A 23,521-nucleotide genomic window follows, 5' to 3' on the forward strand; every position below is an offset into this window, starting at 1 on the left:
GTAAGTTTGAGTTGATCTTATTAGAAACTTGGTACTGTTATTACTGTAGCACCATTGAAATATTTGTTATGCAGTCCATGTGTTTCTTTGGCTAGCAATTCGACTGAATGTATTTATTAGCGTGAATAGCCGATTACAGGCCATCTAATTATACTAATTACTATAGACTAATTATACTCTCAATTAGTTGAAAGTCATATTCCAACATAAAAGAAGAAATATTGAACTATTAGGTGTTGATCTGCGACAAATTATTGTGAAGATACCATTTTGGTTGAAATATATTATTTCCCTTCAGATTTGCTTTTTAGTAATTTTTATTAATTCTAATACTTTAACTTTTGTATCATTTCATTCTTGAAATTTATTAATGAGCTAAAACACGTTTAGTAAACAATCAGAAATATATAAACAAACACAATTTAAAAATCAAGGAAAAGTCATGATATATCCCAGTAAACAAAAATAGCAATCTTTACTTTGTAAAGTTTTGAATCTTCTGATTCATTTGTAAAGGGAATTTAAAAAAAAAAAAGAAGAAAAATGTAAAAAGATAGAGAAAAATAAGATTTACTTTGCCTTAGAGAAAAATAAGATTTACTTTGTCTTTAACAATTTAAGGCGCGTAAATAATTATTATTAAATTTAAATTTAAATGGATGATCAAAGTCATATGTTTTTTGTGTGTTTTACTTGGAATGTTCAGGAAAATACATGGAAAATCATTTAAAACCGAATTATAAAATAGAACTAGGAGAAAAATCACTGTCACTTGAGTGAAAGGGAATTTATTTTTCTCCACCTATTTCAAATGATATACACATTTCTGTCGGTTGAGCGAAAACAAATGAGCGTGTAATTAAACATATGATTTGTAACCATGATTTGAGATCGGTCAGTGTGTCACGACCCAGCGAAGAGGTCACTTCCAAGGCTTGCTCTGGAGAGCATGTCCACCTCACACTGGTTGGGGTGCGCCCCCTTCATGTCAGTCCTGATTTAGTTGGTCGTCCCTTCAGAGCACGTCAGTCATGAAATTTATTTGTAAGTATTAATCGATAACAATAATTAGTCGGTAAGTAAACCATTAACGTTTTTCAGGTTGTGAGTAAAAATATCAAAAATGATCGAGATGATGTAAGGTGAGGTGCGCCCACCGGGTGCACAGTAGTCCTTGGAAGCATATTGGAATTCAGTGCTTGCGGCTTTTTCGAAAACCCTTCGATTGTTCTGAGGACGGAAATCGGACGACCGGCTGCCAGTGAAGTTTTGAAATTGACCTCAACCGCCTCTAAATCAGATGTCACCGGCCAACTCTGGACAATAAAGACTACAAAAACCCCCTACAAAAAAATCTAAAGATCGCCAAAATTCTTCGTTTTGAAATTATCCCCTTTAGGCTCTAAATTTTTCAGATTATTTTTTCTCCCTTTCGGCAATTTGGTTCTAAATTTTTTTTCCTAAAAATAATGCAAATTCTCGTCTTATTTTAAAATTCTTGTTTCGGCTTATCAAAATTATTAGTTTTACTTTTCGGCTTTTTATGTTTTGGAAAATATATTGTTACTTTTCTTAACAGTAGTGAATTTTTTATTTGACTTTAGCTAGTTTAGTTTGTTTTTTAATATTAGCCATGTGTTTTGTCATCTGTGGTTGGCAAGAACAAATTTTATTTCATTCAATTCAACTAGGACAGAAATACATTTTTTCACTTCAAAAGGTAAGAAAAATAAAAAGTGTGATAAACATAAAGGTACTGCCAGTTTTCATACTTCTATAATGTCAGGATACTATTTTAAGACTTCAACTTCAAAATTTAGTTTAACTAGTACTTTGTCACATGTAGCTACATAAATTAGAAAATTTAGAGTAGTAGTTCGATTACAACGTGCATTGTTACTGGTCGGAACGAGAGCAAAAAAAAGCTTATGCATTGAAAGGAAAAATTGTAACATTGTGTCAATGGGTGGACCAAGATTGATTAACCACGAGGATAGACGGTATTGTAGTTGAGGTAGCCCCTCAGGGATACAAAGGACCCACGGGTTAATAGCCTTTGTCGCCTCTTGTACCAAGGTCTGTTTAACATGCATTTAATAGGTTATTTCAGGTAAGGGAAAACTACGACGGACAATTACCTGGAGGCAGCTTAGATTTGAGCATGTCCATGGCGACGACGTTGATGATAAGCACCCAGATCGGGCATTCCAGGAGGTCCGGGTCGGATTTGACGAACGCCAAAGCGCTCAGGCACTGGCATTCCAGACGCCTTCGGTCCGGATACGCGCGCCTCAACTCTCTTGATACGTTGGCTTGGAATTTCTTCATATCGAAGAGCTGAAAAAAAAAAGAAAGAAGACAGGTTAATGCACTTTTCTAACTTAATTGCCTTAAGTACCCGACAATCCGCACGTTTTTTAGCTGATTATATGGGATTTCTTGGGATCGGAGGTGAAGGTCGAGGGACGAGTCGATTCAAATGACGAGCCTACCGTTAGTGGGTTAAGAACCTCACACCCTAACCGTTGCACGTTGGCCTTTCATCCTTTTCCCTTTCTCACCTCCGTTACTTTCCTTTTCTTTTTATCGGTTTCTGACTCCGAGATGTTAAATCTAGTACCTTAAACCCAGCGACATTATGTCGACTACTTTATTTTTCTATCTTTTTAATGTCCGTCAGTCGTGCTCACTCGAGCCCACTCATGTTTGTTTTTCCGGAAAAGCCAAATAGTCGACTCGAGATGTTCTGTCTTGCGCAAAGACACCCACCGGCTCTCGAAGAGTCCTTCAACCATTGTCTCCCACATGGCTCACCATTAAAATGTTCGGTCATTAACGGTTGACATTGAACTGGCACCAGATTGCAGATCTCCGGCTTAAGAAATCACATTTTACAATCATTTCGTTGGTAAATAATCACCGGAATTGTTTTTCCGATTGGGAAAATTGATAAGACTGTTTAAAAGCCTAAGGAGCGATTTCTGTACTTTAGGATAATGAATGGAATCCTTGATTATAAAAAGAAGTAGGAGAAAACAATGCCCGTGATGGTTTTAAAACCTGGGGAGGAAACAAGTCATTTCTTCCTGGCCACATTCGGTTTTTATTGATAAGAGTCACGTGATACAATCAATTTTTTTATTACGGGACCTCCTAACTGAGAAGAATGGAAAATGACTAATGGTAACCTGGGTAATCACAGCTCCCAGGACTCACGTTTGACGTAACAATAACTGTTTCCCCTTTCACTTAATTTCACTATCACACCTATTGTTGCAGGCTCGCCGTGAAACTGTTTACGAACGAGTCTGCCCGATCTGACCGAATCCCCAAACTTTTCCGATTAAAAAATCTGAATTGGTTCAACGCGTTGGCGTCGAAACTTCAAAACACTATCAAAAAATTTAGATCTCGATTCGGTCTGACGGCGATCATTTAAATATTCTCAGCATCATAACCGATTCTATTGGAATCTGAATGTTTTCCCAAGATAAAAATGTACGACACACTTGCCAAGGAATTTCTGGCCCGGAAGAAAAGGTGTCATTTATCGACTGGGAAGTTTTCATTAGGTGTGCCCCGATTTGGATTCAAAGAACGGTCTAATTTTAATAAGGAATCGGAATACAATGGATTTTTTAAATGATAAATAATGCAAATGCTATTGGGCAAACACGGCTTCATTAACTCTTCCGATCCGAGATGCGTCGCTTTGTTACAACTTTCATTTTCAACGCAGAACATTATGCCCAGCCGAGCAGCACTTGCTGCAATTTTTCATGTCATTTATTGTTAGGAAGTATTTCGCCCTGAGGAGCTAATATTGTTTTGAAGAAATTTGGCTATCGCAGCCTTTGCATAAATGAGTTTTTTTGTTACAACGAAAGATATGTGAGAGGCTTGGTTATAGTCCAATAAATCAATCAGGTTTATCGCGCCTTCAGGCAATAAGTTCATCGATAAAGTTCGGGACTTGAAACAATGTTCGAACAGTACAGGTTGTGTATTTTTTAACGAAGATTTTTCTGATATTTCATATTTATTTTATTCACACACAGATTATTACTAAATAACCAGAAATGTTTAATCACACTCAATATCATAATTGGTTGTTTGTGGATTTTGCTATTAAAAATGTTTTTTTTTCTTATAAAGGATAAATTGATTTCTTCCACGACATCCTGGGTAATTTATTACGAAATGTTGAACTACTGTAATTACTTCCAGTTTGGGTTATACAACCATTTTCGTTATAAATTTTTTTTAGTATAATCGATAAAATATGAAATTTACGGCATATATCAAATATAGTGTGCCAATTAAAAGACAATGCCTTTCGAACTAAAAAGATTTGGATTTTCTCTGCAATCCAAAATCTATGTTATCATAATTAGAATCACGTGTCTATTGTTGTTAGATACATCGTCCAAATCTAAAATAACATTCTCACAACCTTCTGATAAATCGACTTACAAAAACTGTTCTTAAAGGTAATGAGAAATTCAGCCAAGAGCAAATTGAAGGTAGAGGATTTGAAAAAAGCTCCCTTATCAATTTACAGCCCTACGACCACAAGAACCAACCGCACGAGCCTATTACCCGTTCACTGAAGGTTGTAGGAAATTCACAGCAGTCTACAAGTGAAAGGGACGCCCAAGAGACGAGAAGAATTATGTATTATTATTGGCGAAACCAAGAGAAAATTATTGTTGTAAAAAATAAATAAATTTTGTCATGTTAAAACGATGTGTAATATTAAAAAGAACGTTAAGTGTGGGTTGAAAATTAATCCGTCTTGTAGACAGAGAATTACAAAACTGAGCGAAACTGGCTCAACTGATCTTCATTGAAACGCCGCAACGCACCGAACCGAAAAATACAGCGAGAATAATCGGACCAGGATGATCAGGGACAATGAAACCGCCAACAAAAGAATAACAACGTTATTTTTTTAGAGAGTTTAAATCGTTTTTAAGTCTAGTAAACTATGAGTGTTTTCTAAAACGATCAAGTTAATTATAATTCAAAAGTTTTAATTATTCTTTCTTTGTTGCTCTTGTCCTTCTTTCTTTGTATGGATGAAAATATTATTCTTTCATTTTTAGGCTATTTGCAGGTAGAATTTAAATAAAAAAATACATTTTTCTTAACAATTAAGGTTTTTAGTTGAGAGGAAAAAAAGTTAATGGCACGAGAGGGATTCGTTAGAGCAGCGGCGTATCTAGCCGAAGGTCGTGGGTTCGAATCCCTCTCGTGCCATTAACTTTTTTTCATCTCAACTAAAAACCTTAATTAATTGTCATGTATTAATTGGTCAAGCGGACAACGAAAGTAGTGAATTAATTTCCTTTTGAAAAAAATTTTTCTTAACGTTTCTTCAACTTTTGTCATTTTCAAGAATTTTCTTTCTTAAGACAATTTAAATTCTTAATAATAGTTTTAACAAAATAAACTTTGTTAAAAAACATGATTTATCAAAAATGGCTGGAGGTTTTTAAAGGAAACTTTTTTTCTTTGAAACAACAGCAACTTTTTTTTGGCAAATCGTGTTTTCAACAAAATATATTTTGATGTTGTATTGGATCTTCTTGAGGTCATTACATATCCAGTACAACATCAGTTTAAACTACGTAGGTCGATCTACGTCAACTAGAAAATATATTTTGTTAAAACAATTATAGAATTTAAGATTCTTTTAGAAATATTTCTGAAAATGGCACAAGTTGCTGTACACTGAAAAAAATTAATTCTTTCAATTAAAATTCTACCGTCAAAAAGGCCTAAAAAATTAAAGAATAATTTTCAGTCTAATATTTTTCATAGATTTTAGTGTAATTTATAGAGTGATATTTTTTCTCATGCTTATGTGTGAATTTTTGAGTATTGTTATGTAAGTATGACAATAAATTTAGGGACAATTTAACTTCTGACTAAAGAATAACGGAACATTCTTTTAAGGTGAATTTTGTTTTTCAAGACAAATCGATTCTAGACACTCATTGTTCATAAAACTCCATAAATTTTCTTCTGTGTGTATGACGTATATTATCTTTAGTAATTTTGAATATTTAAGAGCCAATTATAGCAACATGCATTATATTTATAATAGATACTTCAATCCTAGCTACTACGAAGAGAAAGTGAATGAATTTAGAAAAAAAAGCTCTTCAAGGTTCAAGATGGTTCGTTTCTGGATTTATCGGCTGGAACTCTAGAGTACGTCAAAGCGACCTAACTTAAACCATGTCCAATCGTTTCGATCTAACGTCGTTTGCACCTATTAAATATCATAATATATCCTTTGTAAAATAACTTGTCTGATGGTGATCCAAGTCCCGCTTTTATCAATTAGACTTATCTATATGAAGGATGAAATTATCATGGCCATGATATTATCTGGTGTAATTTGTATAGAATAGAAAAAAATAATGATCCGAAAAAATCAAAAACAAAATGTGAATTAATGTAGATAGAATAACTGAAAGGGAACGTTAAAACTGTTTTGACGATTTTGTGAAAACTCAAGAATTTAAGAAAACTAGTAGGGGCAATGTAATATGGTAGATGTAATTATATTTAAAAGATTATTATATTAAGGTAGATGTCCGTTCTACATTGGTGATTATTATTATTATTATTATTATATTAGGTTATTTGTTGAAAATCTGTGGCGTAATGAACCTGGAGTTCGGTCGTTTCCTTGCTTCGTTAATATGTCAAAAGCAGACGAAACGTCTTTATCGGCAGGTCTGAGTTTTAGTTTTATTATGTTAAAAACATAATAGTATTTTAAGCAATTCTGTAATGTTAAATATTATTTTTTTATGTTATAAAATCTGTTGATGATTGTCATCTTCAGACGAATCTTCACTGAGTAGTACTATTTAACTAACCTAATGGAAGGTCGATGGGGGTACTCAAATATTCCGCCATTGGCCCTCTCAGGCTTCAACTTCACGACAAGAAATAAATACACTTTCAAAACTCGCTAACATAACTATCAGTACTGCATACAACAAAACAATTCTGTTTCTTTCAAGAATCGGAACAGTGGACCCAAAGATTCGCTGCCTTGCTCATAAACTAGTCTCATATCGGGTGGTATTCCTAGCCATTCTCTCTATGGAACCAAATAATGGCACCCTTCAATTAAGTGGAGCATAAACGAGCAACGTTTCTCCGCATGCCGGACACATACGCGGGCTTTGACCTAGTAGAACGCGTCCTTGTGTCATCCTCACACGGCCTAGTGTTAATCGGGTGAGGATATCCCTTCTTATACGAAACAGGTCCTCTGAGGGTCATCTATCGACAGTGCTCTTGATTTACAAGAGATTTTCCGTCGATTCAGCCCACCGACCATTCCATTTCGTTTAATGTTTTTTAGCGTATTTTTAGCGTCAAGAGCCGAATCGCGGTGGTTAGGTCCAGAGGGGATGTCCCGGCTTTAGCTCGTTGGTCTTTTTTACTCTGAAGAGTTAACTAAAATATTCCTTGTTCAATTATTTTTATTAAATTCACTAGTTTTCGTGGTCGACTTGATAATATCTTTCAATTAATTAAGGTTTTTACTTGAAGTAAAAAAGTCAGTGACACGAGCGGGATTCGAACCCACGACCTTCGGCTAGATACGCCGCTACTCTACCACTTGAGATGGGAAGTTAGTGTCCGAGTGGATCGGAGTCAGGATAGCTCAGCAGTACTGAAAACCTTAATTAATTGTAAGAATTTAATTGGTCAAGCGGAACGCGAAAACTAGTGAATTTAACTTCGTACAATTATTTACATATTGTATCACACTATTTTATTGTAAAATGCAAAACTTTGGTTGTTTGTCAGTTTGGTCGTGAATTCGATCCACTCGGACATTAACTTGCCATCTCAACCTCACCTTTTGAATTTTCCCTCCTTTTTGCCATTTTTCATCTCAACTAAAAACCTTAATTAATTGAAAGATATTAATTGGTCAAGCAGACCTCGAAAACTAGTGAATTTAATAAGTTAAAATGAAGTATATCTTCACGAAAGCTCTCCGTGGCCATTTCATTTGTCGCCGAGAATAAAATCGATTACACGTCATTTGAAAAATGGCAGAAAGGAGGGAAAATTCGAGAGGTGTGGTTGATATGGGAAGTTAGTGTCCGAATGGATCGATGTCACGATAGCTCAAATGGTAGAGTAGCGGCGTATCTAGTCGCGAAGGACGTGGGTTCGAACCCCGCTCGTGACACTGACTTTTCTATCTCAACTAAAAACCTTAACTAATTGAATTATTTTTATTACCAATTAGTTAAATCTATTTTGAGTATTGTTTCCATATTTGGTCTCCCTACAATATTACCTTCATCTCTAGACTTCTAACGGTCCAAAATAATGGCCTACGTTTGATTGCTTTCAAATCTGGTATTCCCAAAAGTGAAATTATGCCAAATTGAAAACTAACTGAAACACAAAGATTACGTCATAGTTTTTGAGTGTAATTTCATTTGATTTTGTAATTTATTTCTATATATCTTAAAGATTTTATAATATAACTAGTTTTTCATGCCAGACGGTTTGTAACTGGTCTAACTCGCTAAAATAATGAATAGGCGACTTGCCTGATCGGAAACGACCAGCCTACAAATTGTTATTTAAGTTAAGCAATCAGCAGGTACAGCTACCGGCGTTACGCACTCTTGGTTTTGCTCGTTTTGCAAAGTAGACGATGATGTATGAGACAGATTTAATGAGCTAGTTGAAAAGGTGAAATAGCCCAGTGGTTACTGTGGACTAAAAAAAGGTGTAAATTGTCAACCCGAGGTTTATTTATAACGCCTCGCTCGAGGGGCGATAAAACACCCGGGCGTGTCATTCGATTGTTAAATGCAAATGACCTCTTTTTCTTTCGAGACCTACGACGAGATCATAAACGGAACGGAGAGAAAGTCCCATTGTACGCATAATCGCAGACCCAGACCCCGTTGCGATCCCCAAAGGAACATAAGGAAAGTAAGGCTGCTGGAGAAAACTGCATACTGACCTTGACTGGCTTGTCTGTCTCGAGTGCGCAGTTGGGCAGCTTGAGCACGTCGGCTCCGATGCTCGTCTCTTCGCCGCTGCTCGTGCTCTTCACGTAGACGTTGCACTTGGACACACGTTTGACTAAGATGTTGCCTTGGTCGTCCATTTTGACTTTCACGCCCTAAAACACAAACAAATAATAAAATACGAGATATGCCATCACCCTCGTACTCCAGATACCATCGCGCTACATCTTAGGTCAGTTTAACCTCACGGCGGTTCACACGAACTCTCTTATCGGATCGGTACTCACTTTATGCAAGAAACGTCTCATGGTTTATTAGTCTGTGATATGTGAAATGCATGAGCACGTATAGCCATAAAATATAAATAATCATGCTCAACAGTTGTAAGTTGTAAATTTTTTAAATTTCTTAAATTAAATGAAATTCTGATAAATAAACCTTAAGTCGAAAAAATAGTGCTTATATACATTTGGAAGACAGTACAATCCCAATAACTTGTAGTGACAAGGAAGTTAGGTTAATAAGAAATCAGATATTTCAAAATATAGCGATTACGCATTATCGAGAATAAAATAGATATAAATTTCAATTTAATACAAATACCACAAAGTCAATTTGACATTGAACAAATAATAATGTAGGTTCATGTAATGAAATAAGTATAAATGTAAATAACATAACCAAATGAACCTTCTAACGAAGTGAAAACTCCAACTAAAAAACACTATTTTTTTTTGAATAAATAGGTACAAAATATGCGTAATTCTTACCAATAACTGGGATTGTATACGGTAAATACGAATTGTAAGGTATAATCTGCTGCACACGCGGAGTGGTACTTCATAAAACTTTTACATAATTTTTTTTATACCGAACAATATCCCTCTATCCAATCCTACTAACTAGGTGTCCTTTAGGTACCTCACGAGTAACTATCTCTCTACCTTTACTTTAATCCGCCAATTTTTATTTCTTGACAGTCTGTTCCTCTCAGCGGTTTTCCGCGCCATACGCTGTTGTATGTATTGACTTTCGAATAATCTGATCACGGTATGGTCTTGATAAAAAATCAAATTCAATCGTTACTGCCAAGCTTTCAACCTATTAAGGTCATCACCAGAGCAAAACAATCTTAACTGTGTCTAAAAATTGACATAATTAAGTTGTTAATAGAAGATTTCAAATTTCTTTGAAACAGACCCAACATTGCGAAGGGCTGTACTTTTTCATCAAGAGATACATGATGCAAATTATTCGTGAAAAAAGAAAACGATACATCTAATACTTTAAGCAGAAACTTTGACTTTTAATCAAAGGTATAAGATTCAATGAACGTCGGGTCCTTACTGAAGAGATCGCAGAGTTATTACATGTTTTGGAAGAACACGGAGGTTTATCTTGGGCCAAAAGTTACCAAAAGAGCCAAATGAGACAAAAGCGAGTTACATTTTTCTCAAGTTATTTCTTCTCAAAATTATTGCTCAATAAGTTCATTGAAAACAAAGCTGCCAACGGTGAAAAACAAAATAAATTGAGCTAGGCATAAAATTCAGGAGAGGAGACTTCAAAACAACAACAAAAGCAAAAATTGTTGCCCTTGTAGTAATTATATTCTTTGCTTATTATTTAAATATCTTTTGTGATTTTTTTAAAACCATATATTAAAAAGCGAAAAATTATGCTGTGATTTTAAAATTATTTTCGGAATATTTACATTGATCAAAATCAAGTATTGATACCCTCAAAGTCAATGACAAATAAAATTGATAAATATGACACTTCGGCAGGTTTTCAATGAATATCCGCACTTTATTAAAAAGTCAACAATTATATACTTATGTACAGTTTTACTTTTAGTGCAAATAAACAATTTGAAATGGTTTTGAGGTGCACAAAGCAGCACTCATTAATTTTAAACATTTTATTTGATCTGAGTGGAGCGTTCTTTTCAATCGTTGCTGGCGCCCATGCCCATAATAATCGGATTTACGGATTAACAGGATTTAATTGTCCTGGTTACAATGTGTAATTATATTTACATGAATTATTTTTTCTATTAGCAAACAGATTTCCTCTTGTATGATAATTTATCACTAGGGTTCAAGATGTATTAATTCTTCCAAAACACAATTAATATAAATGACCATGAAATTAGTTTACAGAGGTAATTTTTTGGCCTGTTGGTTGAATGTTTTTTCTTGTTTGTTTCTGTTCTTTTGAGTTGTATTTCAAGTGTCTGAATTCTTATTTGTTTGCAGTATTTGTATATTTGTTAATTTAGCATTTGTGCGCGTGCGCGAATTCATTCTGTTTTTTATTCCTGGGTGTATTTTATTTTCTTGGATAAAGTGCACCCAGAAACGAGACTGTTTATGTATTTTTATGCATGTCACTAATAAAGGTAAATTATTTTGAAATAGTCTAATTTTTTATATTGAAAATACAATAACATAAAAATTATGTTAAAATTATTTATAATTCATACTTTTCACCCTAGGAGATTAAGATGCGAAAAAAATGTCTTGTTATAAACCAGTTAGGATGACCAAGTATCGAGAAAGAATTCGCCGTTAAGCTAAATTTTTTAGACAAATTTTATTGTTCAAGATTCTTAAGTTGTTGACCTTAAAAAAAGATGCGGACAAGCGTTTACTTTTTTTTTAATTTCTGAACTCTGCAATGCATCTGCTCTACAGAAATTTATAAACCGGATTGTAAAATGTATTTTATGTTAAAATATAATTTTTAAATAATTTTTAATAAATTCATTATATTTAGTGGTCTGATGGACCCAATTACTTTTTTCAATTAATTAATCTTTTTATGTAAGGTTTTGGTTGAAATGAAAAAGGTAGTGTCACGCGCGGGATTCGAACCCACGACCTTCGGCTCAATAAGGCTCTGCTCTAACCACTAGATCTATGTGACTTCGATCCGCTCGGATACCATCTACCCATCCCAACCCACAGCTTTTTCATTTAAACCAAAACCTTACATAAATAGAATAATTAATTGAAAGAAGTAATATGGTCAATCAGACTATTAAATATAATGGATTTAATAAGTAAAACGAAGTATAACTTCATTAACAGCACCCCGCGGCCACTTCAAATGTCGCCGAGAGTCGAATCCTGATTACACGACATTTGAAAATTAGGGAGGGAAAATTCGAAAGGTTGTAGGTTGAGATGGGGAGTTGGTGATATGGTCACGATAGCTCCAATGCTAGAGCAGCGGCGTATTGAGCCGAAGGTCATGGGTTCCAATCCCGCTCGTGACGCTAGCTTTTTCATTTCAACCAAAACCTTACATAAAAAGATTAATTAATTGAAATATATAATTTGTATGCTAGTTATCGTTAAAACGACTGATTGAAGAAATATTCTATATTATTTATGTAAATATTTTGCTAAAAGAAGGTTGATGTCATGTAATTACAAAAAGAAAAATGTTTATTAATTGAATATTATTTCAACCATAAAAGTTATAAAATCATTACAACACACACTATTATTTTGTTAAGTTCATGCATTATTCCAAATCTCAGCTTTTAAAAACGATTTGATCAGTTAAAAGTTAAAGATAAAAAAGATTAATATGTTATAAAAGGTGTTTCCGAGGTGATTTGTTCCACGACGGATGGCAATGGGCTGCCGTGTACCGGCCGTGCAAAAGGCCAACTACTGCCCTCCGGAGATGCAATTAACCATCTCCCCGGGGTCGATCTTCACGTTCTTGCAGCGACCAGAACGAATCGGATTATCCGACGTCTTTTCTACAGTTGAATGTTGACCCATCGGCTCAGCTTTGTCCTTCCCCAATGGAGCACGTATCGCATGAAATCAAAGCCGTTCGCCTGTGACCGACGTCGCGCGACAGGTCGAAGGTCTCGACAAATAGCACTTGTTTCGAGTAGTTAAAAAAACCCGACACCAGGGAGTTTTGAAAAATTTTAAACTTTAGGATAGATTTAGAACATGGCATAATCGAATGGTCGTTAAATCTAACCTTAAACAATTTACTTTTTATCTTGTACCGGATGCCTTTGGATGATGTTTGTAATTTGATTCCCTAGTTTCGTGGTCCGCTTGACCAATTCATATCACACAATTAATTAAGGTTTTTAGTTGAGATAAAAAAGTCAATGGCACTAGCGGGATTCGAACCCACGATCTTCGGCTTGAAACGCCGCAGCTCTACCACTTGAGCTATCGTGAACTCGATCCACTCGGACTCCCGAATCCCGCTCGTGCCATTGACTTTTTTTTATCTCAACTAAAAACATTAATTATTTGTAATTTGAGTTTAAGAAAGCGTTGACAGTTTTTATCGCTGAATGGAAAAACCCTACTTGATACTTTTTAAAATTTCTCTGGGCGTGGCGAAAACCTTGTTCTTCCTTATTCGTTGCGGTGCCAGAAGTCAGTGGCACTGTAAAAATGCAAATAGGGAAAAGCAAAGAATATTGTAGAAACTTACGTGTCCTATGTGCTTCTTCAGCTCTTCTGTCTTCGGGTCTCGCATCGGATTATCAAAGCCGCATAATCCAATTCTGAAAAAAAGAGTGAAAAAATATTTAATTTTTATATCTGAAAAGGCGAGGAGGCCGTTCTCCTTGGCGACAAAGTTTCAGAAACGGAAAACGTTAAAAAGACATTTTATATTCTTGACCGTCTTGGATTTTTTCTTTTGTAACTTTTACGTCTGCTCCCTAAAACCACCGACCTTCTGAAACAACCTGGTCGGACGAGGTTCGAATTACACAACTGACTGAGCCAGTCGGTCTGAAAGTGAAATTTGACCGACTGCAAAATTCCAAACATTACGTTTTTACAATAATAAAAATTTCTTTATTCATCGTTTTTTAAATTTGTAATAAATAAAGCTGAATCCTTGAATTGAATAGAAAATAATAAAACTTGGCGTCGTAATGAAAAACCGCCCACGGTCACAACAGCAGATCCGGGTTCGATTGACTGTCATTTGTGGTATCTTTGTTATATAAATCGAATCATAATGTTGTTTAAAAAATTATTTTATCATCTTAAAATATATAAGCAAAGTAATACATTTCATAGAAAAATCGTACAGGTCGGTTCTTGGTTTTTCGAAGTTTTGTTGGTTTTTTCAGATGCGTTCAAATTTCCCTATTATATACTAATCCATTTATGTTTAGTGGTCTAATTGACTAAATTACTTACTTCAATTATTATTATTTTCATGTAAGGTTTTGGTTGAGGTGAAAATGTTAGTTTCACGAGCGGGATTCGAACCCCCCCCCCAGCCAATGATCGTGTGTTCCAATCCCCCTCGTGACCCTAACTTTTTCATCTAAACTAAGACCTTACATTAAAAAAAAATAATAATTTCTCCATTATGATGACAAATGATAACAAACCCAACACTGATGACGACAAAACCCTAAGCATGCCTGATTAAATATCAGGAACGGACGAACTATATACCAGGCCCATCACCTAGATCACAGGAACAAATCTCACAAGAAACCTCTATTTTATAAATATTTCCCATGCGGTTTTACTTTGCTTTTATCTGCCATATCCGATCATTTGTAAGAATCACAGTTCAAATTAGACTGATAAAGAAACATATTTACCCATCAGATAAAAAAAATAACTTTTATTTCAAAACTCTTATGTGACCTATTCTCACTCAAGCACAAACTTCAAGGTTTGATGGTTCCCTGATCATTTTACGTTTGTTAAAATGTATTCTTTTGCCAGAACTGACTCGATTTCTTTATTTCGTTACATTATCGCGCATAAATAATAACATATCGTCTGGCCAGAAACTCTTCAGCACACCATGGTTTCACATAATTCACAGGCAATAAATCAGCTGTTCCATTTCCTACTGTTCTTATTACTATTATTATTTTATTTGAGAGACATTTTGGCACTAAGGTCATTTCACGTCCTGGTAGATCTTTATCTATAAACTTCCTTAAAAGGCTATCTATCCAATCTTGAAACAAACGAAAACAGACATGTCTGATTCAAAATAAGTAATTAATTGGTTACGCATTTGTTCATAAAACTGGAAAATTGACTACTGAATTGTATTTTGCGGAAAAAATAAAACATTGATCAATTTTGTAGCAATGAGCAAGAGTTGAAGGTAGAAAGACTGCCTTACAAAATGTTTTTAGAGAAAAAGTACTCATTATTAGTTCCGCAAGATAAATTATAACTATTGTAATTTATACTTCACTTCTATAGCTAGGATTTTTTGCAAACATTAGTAGTGGTTATTTCTAGTCAATCGTCGGAATCTTTCGATAGGTATCTCGGTGTTGAAAGTACGAGTTTCACCAGGTTTTCCCGTGGCCAAAATCGACAATGCTACCGTATCAGTTATCTAGTAGCATTGTAGGTAAAATTAACGTTGCGTGAAGCTATATCGGAATGTCTCGAACAATACCGGAATCGATGCAGTTTTCTAGTTTATTCTATCTCTTCAGCCTTTCTCCTCCTTCCGTCGGCGCCCCACAGAAGAGCTCCAGGGCGGCCTAGGAATTATTTACAGGCGGTTATGCAGACTGGCCTTGCCTTTCTCTGCTTCGCACGACGCGGCTGCAACAGTTTTTTTCTCGTGTTTCCGGAGCCGGAGAAAGCGAGCCATGGAACTGATATGATAAAGCCCGAAGAAGGAAGAGCTGGGCAACGTTTTATGCTCGGACGCTTATCCTGTTAGTCCCGCTACATTTGTTTGCAGTCTTTTATATAATCACTTGATTGGTAAGAAAAAAAGGTGATGTTGAAGACGTATTCACAAAGATTTAGCTTTATACAGCACCCACAGAAAAAAAATCATGATGCAAACGGGGCTAAATTCAAACATGGTTCTTCAAAGTTTATTGTACGGAAATTTATATAGAAGGCAGTGTAATTGTGCTAACCCTTTTCTTCTTTGACAACATGGAATGGATGAAAAAATACCATTTTATATTCTATGGAACGTAAAAGCCTTAGCGAGCTGGTTATTGCTATTAGGTTTGTCATGAATAGAGAACGTTTACTGTCATAATAGCACCTGACAGATTGTGGTGACAGGACGAATTTTGAAAACGAGTCTTGTGTGAAAGCGAGCCATGAAACGTCCTTTCCATTTGAAATGTTTCCTATCTTGAAGCTGTACTAAAAACAGTTTGCAAACATCAAGTTACCGAAAGGTTCAATAATGATTAAATGCATCACTGATTATGATACTTGTCTGCACAAGCATTAGAGATGGAGATAAAATAAAGTTAGAATGAGAGAAAAGGGGGGCGAGATTAAGATAGCATATGGCATAGAACTCGCAATTCTTATGAATGTACATGATTCTTAAATTTTACTGGGTGACGAACGTCGTTTCAAATCATCCTGGTCATCATAGAAAATATTCTAAAGGGTCGAGCACCTTTTCAGTTGTAGAAAGCTTGACATATATAGACAATATTTTGGCATATCATCGGGCCTGCGCGTAGTCATGGACACAGCGGCGGCGTGTTTAAGTTAATTTACTGGAATGATTGTAATTTATTAGCGTGAAAGGAAGGAGTTGTTAAACCCCGCCCCGAGGAATATCGAGTACTCTGGGTGGGAGTGAATGTCGGCCGACTTCTATTTGTGGAGATGTATTTATATGTATTATATATTTCTACGCTCTGAGACAACACTGGTCAAAAGTATGTGGTAATCCCGTCCGCCCCGAAGAATATCGAGTACTCTGGGGAAATAATTGTGACCAGACATGTATCGGGTGTTGTGCTTATGTTAATTTATTGGAATGAATGTAATTTATTAGCTTGAGAGAAAGGGATCGTTTATCCCTGCCCCGAGGAATATCGAGTACTCTAGGGAAATGGATGCGACTTGACATGTATCGGGTGTTGTGCTTATTTTAATTTATTGAAATGAATGTAATTTATTAGCGTGAAAGGAAAGGGTTTAACTCTTAATCGTTTAACCCGCCCTGAGGAATATCGAGTACTCTTGAGAATGAATGTACCAGACTTCTATGTTTGTACAGAGTGGGTATGTATTTATGTTTTGTGTCTATTCTGTAGATGACTTCCTGAGTTACAAATGAAAGGCTAGTATTCAAGAATACCGACATAGCATACATATTGGTATGGTATGGTATGGTGGAAAGGATACTGGGAAGCGGGGCTTGTATTCCCCAGGCACTGCAGCCTTCTGGCTTATTGTACCTTCCCAGTTCCCTAGTTTAGTCAATAGGCTCAATCCTTCTCAGAAGTATCAGGTCATTGACTGTTATTGCTGCAATTCGGTTCCCTGAGTCTTTTTCGTACGTTGGGTTAAACCTCCATTGAGCTGTTGCTTCGCATTCGAAGATGATATGAGTGGCTGTTTCCTCCTCCTCATTACATACTCTGCAAATGGGATCATCATTGTATATACCCATGTTGTGTAGATGTTTTCTAAGATACCAGTGACCGGTTATTAGTCCCACCACTCCTCTGAGTTTTGCCCTCTCCAATTGCAGCAGTGTTTTTGCCAATTTTGGTGAGGGTTGTTTCATCATAAGTTTACTATGTCTAGCACCGCTAGAGTTTATCCACTTCTCTCTTTGTTTTATTTGGATCCATTCTGCGATGGAAGATTCTATGTTTGTTTTTGTTATCCCAAGGATAGGTTCGGGGCCTATGTATGGTCTTGCAGATCCTCCTCTGGCCAGTCTGTCTGCTTTCTCGTTACCCAAAATTCCCCTGTGCCCTGGCACCCAAGATATCATTAGGTTGTTGTGCTTTCCCAGGTTTTGGAGATTTTGGATACATTCACTGACTAGTTTTGATGTAATTATTTTACATGCCAATGCGTTAATAGCTGCTTGGCTGTCTGATCTTATGAGCATTTTTTGTCAGTGTAACCTCTTTTAATATTTTCCAGGGAGCATACATATTAAAGCAGAGAGTTAGTAACCAGATCAAGACCAGAAAAAGAAGGAAAACACGTAGAGGGCCGACGATGACCTCAGGTGTTTGTCGGCCTATAAACCTCCCAATTTATATTAAGTAAAAAACCTACTATTGAAGTAATTAGATGAAGGAACACGGCTGACATACCATGGCGATCTTCCTGGTTGGAAGAACGTTTCTTGATTTGCGAGACCATTCTTCGGGTCCGCAGGTCTATGAACCAAAAGGGTGATTACAGAATATTCTAGTTATAACTGTCATAACAACCCCATTGCTGAAGTTAGTAGAATAACGAAACGCGTACGGTAGATCAAAGCAGCCAAGATAATCGAAAACACGAGTCTTAACACATGAGACTTATTCTTAAGGTATGAAGTGCTATAACCCAGAGTTTGGTGGTTTCCAATCATCCTGATCATTATGGAGAAAATTAATTAATCAGAAACCCGATTCCTGACGTTCGAGGACAATGATATACAATAATATTCTGTCATACTTACAGTTACAATCGTGCTCTTTTGTGACTTGTCTGAGCAAAGAATTTTGGTATAAAATATTTGGTTGTTCTACGAAGGTGAAAATGAAATTTTCAAACAGTAGAATGATGTACAAGGATTAACCTTGAGACAGATCTTTAGCTGTTCCACTAATTGCACGGTATCAGTATAAGCAGTAAGAAGAATGTTGCGCGTTGTCAGATTGGCCTTGTCTTTATGCAAGGAGATGCTGACACGTTTTTGCTTTATTGGAGCAGTCACCGTAAAGGCCTACACATCAGCGAGGATCTCCACCCATTGATGAAGTTGCAAAAATGTTGACCTTAATACAATTAAGCTCTGCAAGCAAGACCATACAAGTGAATTCCCTTTTCTTTCCGACCCATTACATTGTTAGCTAATTTTTTTTTCTCCTCCTGTGTAACAGATAAAAAGTGTCCACATTCTAAAACCACTCTTTGAGGTTTTGCCCGTTTTGATTATGTAAAAAAAAAGAGGGAAATTAAAGTTATGCCATTTGATCTGAATATGGTCAATACAGGTGACTTTCACTAATCAAATTGTGTAACGTTACCTGGCGGTGGCACCCACACTTTTCGCCTTGTTTACCGCTCGTATGTCTCGCTCATTGTATGCAAATGAACTCAAAAAATAACAATCATGTGATATTGCTTATATCACGGACGGGATTAAACAGTTCTATTATAAATATTTTGATAGTCAAATTATCAAAATTTGACATTTACTCTAGCTACACTTTGGTGTACTTGGAACGTTGATGGACATTAGAAGTATCCCTAAGTAGCTTAAAAGGAAGAGAAGAAATTGCTATGAAGAAATCTTAAATTTCGCCTTGTCATTTTTAAATTCAGATCTCATCTGAAGATGAGTGATACGAGAGCGATGATCTCACCTCGGCATATTTTACCAATGACCCTTTAAGCGTTGGAGGCCGCCGTGGTAAATTTATAACAGTTAAATAACAGGCAACCGCTAGTATTATTCCAGATCTTTCGGTAATTGCCTAATTACGTAATTTTTAATAAAGGGATGATTGATTTAACATTTATTCAGATCCCTAATTTTCTAATAGGGCTACCATTTTTACATATAATCACAAAATACTACTAGCATATTATGAAAACAGATTTAATCGATAATTAATATTTGAGGAACGATTATGAATAATTTAAAAAATGGCGGCAATACAATTTACTAATTATTTCAACGATAAACTTCTTCCTTCTACCACAAGTTTTCTAGTAATTTGTTTTATAATAACAATTAATATCTGATCATTACGTTAAATTTTATTTGATCAATAATTTTTTAGAATGTATTAAAGAAAATTGCTCAAATCAATTGAATATAACACTCGTTTATTAAATTAGGACTGATAGTTTGATAGTCTAATAGTTTTAGTTCGAATGGATCGCATATATATATATATANTTACTATTAATTTTTAGATGAAGATTCTTTATTTTATTAATCATATGGTAAATGATCAATTTTTTATTGAAAACAGAAAACTCTCAAAAATAATTACTCTTTAATTTTATTATATTTAAAAAAAAACAGAGTCCAGAATTCAAAAAAATTGGTCAATATTGGTTAAATTCTTAAAATAAAAAAAATTGCCCTCTTTATTATTAAATTTTACAATTAATTAAGGTTTTTAGTTGAGATGAAAAAAAGCTGATGGCACGAGAGGGATTCGAACCCACGACCTTCGGCTAGATACGCTGCTGCTCTACCACTTGAGCTATCGTGACCTCGATCCACTCGGACATCAACTCCCCATCACAACCCCTCCCCCCTTATGAGTTTTTCCTCCCCCTTTTTTTCATCTCAACTAAAAACCTTAATTAATTGGTCAAGCGGACCACGAAATTAGTGAATTTATTATTAAATAAACACAGAAATACAAAAAAAAAAGAACCAACAATTTCTACCAAATACACAGAAATATACACATAAAATTGATGAATAATGTATATGTATAAAAAAAAAGGAAGAAAGTTTTGTATAATTTTTATAATTGTTTATGCTGTATATTTACGATTAAAGGTTTTTCTATGTACAGTTTAAAAAAACTCAGAGCAGTATGCTTATTTGTTACGCCAGAGGTTTGGCTAGTCTGACAGAATGTTTATAATCTAGCATCAGGTCATACAAATTAATTAACAAATAAAACTAATGATAATAGATAAAAATCCATTTCGAAAATCGGAGAAAACTTCATTTTTTAAAAATAATTTGCTTTTTTTTCAAGGATATCAGAAAGTATGAGCTGATTACCAATTTTGGGAGATATCTGATAAATGAAAGTCGATAAACCTGAGGTCATTTTATCCATCATGGGTTCATGAAATAAATGGATTTCATGACGTGCGTAACACTTTATTGAACTCTGTCGAATCCAAAAATGGAAAAAAGTATTAATTTCATCCTTGAAAGATTGAAATATGAGGTCCTCAACAAGCTAATTGTATAGATCTCATTCGGCCCGCTAAGGTCGATAATTCTATGATAAACTATCGGTAGGAAGAAATGGCTGATATCATACCAAAATTAGATATTTCTGTGTAGGTTTACAATTTAAAATAAAACTGTGACATCACTAGGAAGTTGGAATTTTTAAAGGCGAACATGCAAATTGGATGTTTTTAATTAAATAGGATGCGGCGATATTTAAATTCAATCGCAGATGGATGTTAATGGACAAAGGGGTGTCGGCTATTTGTTTCCAATTTGCCAATTGTTACTTCTCGGCCTCCCCAAGACTCCGCAGTGGTAACAATGCGATTTGACTTTTTTCCTTTTCTCTCCTACATAATTAGCGGCCTGTTTCAATAGCAGCTTTCTGAATGTCACCTCCGTTAATTGGTTTTCGAATCTGTCGGTTCAAAACCCGGCCGTGCTCGGGGCGACCTTCCTACCCGGATGAAATGTCACCCGATATCCCGAAGACCTTCCTTTTACGACGTGGATATTATACCTCTCTGTTTACACTCCCCCGGCCGGATTGAGGTTAAAAGAACAATGGGAATTTGCCCGTTATTATAAAGATCATTTATCAATTTTGTTGAATCTGAACCGGAGAGATCAATCATCCCGGAAGGCCATGACCCGGATTTTTCAGATCATCAAAATCTTATAATATTGAGAAAGTAATCTAAGATATCGTTATTATGGAAGCGTGATCCTTTTTTTCTTGTCAATCTGCCTCTAAATGTGAAGGACTCGAATCAAGGGGGAAAACTCGGCTAAACCGGAAACTGAATTTGTAAATTGCTTACCGGAAACCGTCGAATCCGTCGTCGGAACCGTTTACAGTGAGTACAGGCGCACGTGCGTACGCCTTTGCCACTCTCCTGTTCCTCTCCAAGACAATCACCTTCGCCCAAATCTCGTCGTCGATCTGGGTCCATTTGTCCAAAACCTCTTGAATGTGATCCTGGAAAAAAAAGTGTCATTAAGTGAAAACCCTTCTAATGTAAACTGAGGCTGCCATCAAAGATCGTTACGATTGACGCGGTCAGTCGCAACTTTCCCTGTCGACGACCGCAATCGTTATAACAATAACAGGACGCTCTTTAACTCGGACTTATCCGGGTCAAGAGATAATGAATCCTAAGGATTTTCGCAAAAAGAAAGAAAGACAAAGAATAGGCAAATTGAAAAAATTAATTAATTATACCCTCCTTTTTTGGTAGGACATGTTCATCAACCGGCGACATAGAACGGGAGTCACATAAAGAAACGTTTTAAATATTGTACAACATGCAACACTCCAAGGACTCTCTGGTCACGTACGATGTTTCAAGAGGGCCGAGCACAGTGTCGATTTCTACCCCTTGGCACATACATGAACACGTGACTGTTTAAAATAAAAACTATTTAAAAAAATATGCAGTTTACAAGTCCGATTCGTTTAAGTTTATGTTAACAAGAAATTCAGAGTATTACGAAATTCATTTGACCGTATTTTGATTATATCTTATGGTTTCCATATAATAAACAAAACTTAATGAGAATGTGTAGCCAGTAAAGTGTTGACAAATGCATAGATGTTTGTACTGATGACCTCATTAAAAGTTTAGCAAAATATGGCAAGAATAGGTAAAACTTCTAAGCAGTAAGTAAATAGCACTGATTGCATCTCATTATTTGGCTTTAATAAACCAAACTTAGCAAGAATAAATCGAACTTAAAGGGAGGTGAATAATATTAAAAAAATTGCTTTATACTGACTGATTCATGTTTAACAAAAATAAACCAAACTTTGTTGGGGACCGTCGTGGCCGAGTGGTGAGTTTGTCCGGTTCGTATTTTCCATGCTAGCGGTCTTGGGTTCGAATCCCGGCGGGACCCATGGCTATTTAATTGATGGCTAACGCCTGGTGACGTGAGGGTTGGGCCTTCAGGGGTATATGATTGCACAACCATCCTGTGTAAGTCCGGAAACGGACATAGGTACAGGCAGCCTTAGTCCTTTGAAGGCTATTTAATTGATTATAGTATAAAAAATGTATTGTAAAGCGGTTTGACCCCTCGTCCGCGATACTCTAGTTAAGCCAAGTGTAAGCGGGAATTACTTTACTTTTACTAAACGAAATTTTGCCAGAAGTGAAGAGTGTTACATATATTAATATAATAAAACATAAGGGTCTGTTGTGTTCTATTATTTTGCTACAATAAATAAAATTTGAAATTTTATCTCAAAACTTGGCTGTAATAAGTAGAAATTAATAAGAGATTAAGTAAAACTTAGTACAATTCTTTCAATTAATTAAGGTTTTTAGGTGAGGTAAAGAAGTCAGTGTCACGAGCGGGATTCGAACCCACGACCTTCGGCTAGATACGCCGGTACTCTACCACTTGAGCTATCGTGACTCCGATCTACTCGGACGCTATTTCCCAACTCAATCCCACCTTTTGAATTTTCCCTCCTTTTTGCCATTTTTCAAATGTCGTCTAATCTATTAGATTTTTTTTTCTTTTGTCCTTGTGTTTTCACATCTGCCATGTCAACTCTATTTGATTCT

The 23,521-nt window shown here is 35.6% G+C and overlaps 1 protein-coding gene and 1 long non-coding RNA gene across 13 annotated transcripts in view; one reads left to right on the plus strand and one right to left on the minus strand.

The window, feature by feature from the left end:
• LOC106660839 overlaps window positions 1-23,521 on the minus strand; it is a 251,418-nt gene that overhangs the window by 6,814 nt on the left and 221,083 nt on the right. For all 3 annotated transcript variants that reach the window (XM_014383817.2, XM_014383816.2, XM_014383818.2), the window contains 4 exons: window positions 21,773-21,930; window positions 13,509-13,581; window positions 9,023-9,184; window positions 2,139-2,337 (listed from right to left, as the gene is read on the minus strand). In XM_014383817.2, coding sequence (XP_014239303.1) covers window positions 2,139-2,337; window positions 9,023-9,184; window positions 13,509-13,581; window positions 21,773-21,930 — 592 coding nt within the window. The remainder of the gene's footprint in view (window positions 1-2,138; window positions 2,338-9,022; window positions 9,185-13,508; window positions 13,582-21,772; window positions 21,931-23,521) is intronic.
• LOC106660840 lies at window positions 694-4,576 on the plus strand. Of its 10 annotated transcripts, none has more exons than XR_001339596.1 (4): window positions 858-1,044; window positions 1,102-2,014; window positions 2,111-2,362; window positions 4,562-4,576. It is a non-coding gene; the product is annotated as an uncharacterized LOC106660840 (long non-coding RNA). The 10 variants fall into 10 exon arrangements; XR_001339591.1 differs by lacking the exon at window positions 4,562-4,576 and adding an exon at window positions 4,491-4,505 and having other exon boundaries at window positions 1,102-2,045; XR_001339592.1 differs by lacking the exon at window positions 4,562-4,576 and adding an exon at window positions 4,491-4,505 and having other exon boundaries at window positions 2,101-2,362.

The sequence above is a fragment of the Cimex lectularius genome, unplaced genomic scaffold (genome assembly GCF_000648675.2).
Source record: "Cimex lectularius strain Harlan isolate CLEC.00 unplaced genomic scaffold, Clec_2.1 scaffold96, whole genome shotgun sequence".
Lineage (NCBI taxonomy): Eukaryota > Metazoa > Arthropoda > Insecta > Hemiptera > Cimicidae > Cimex > Cimex lectularius.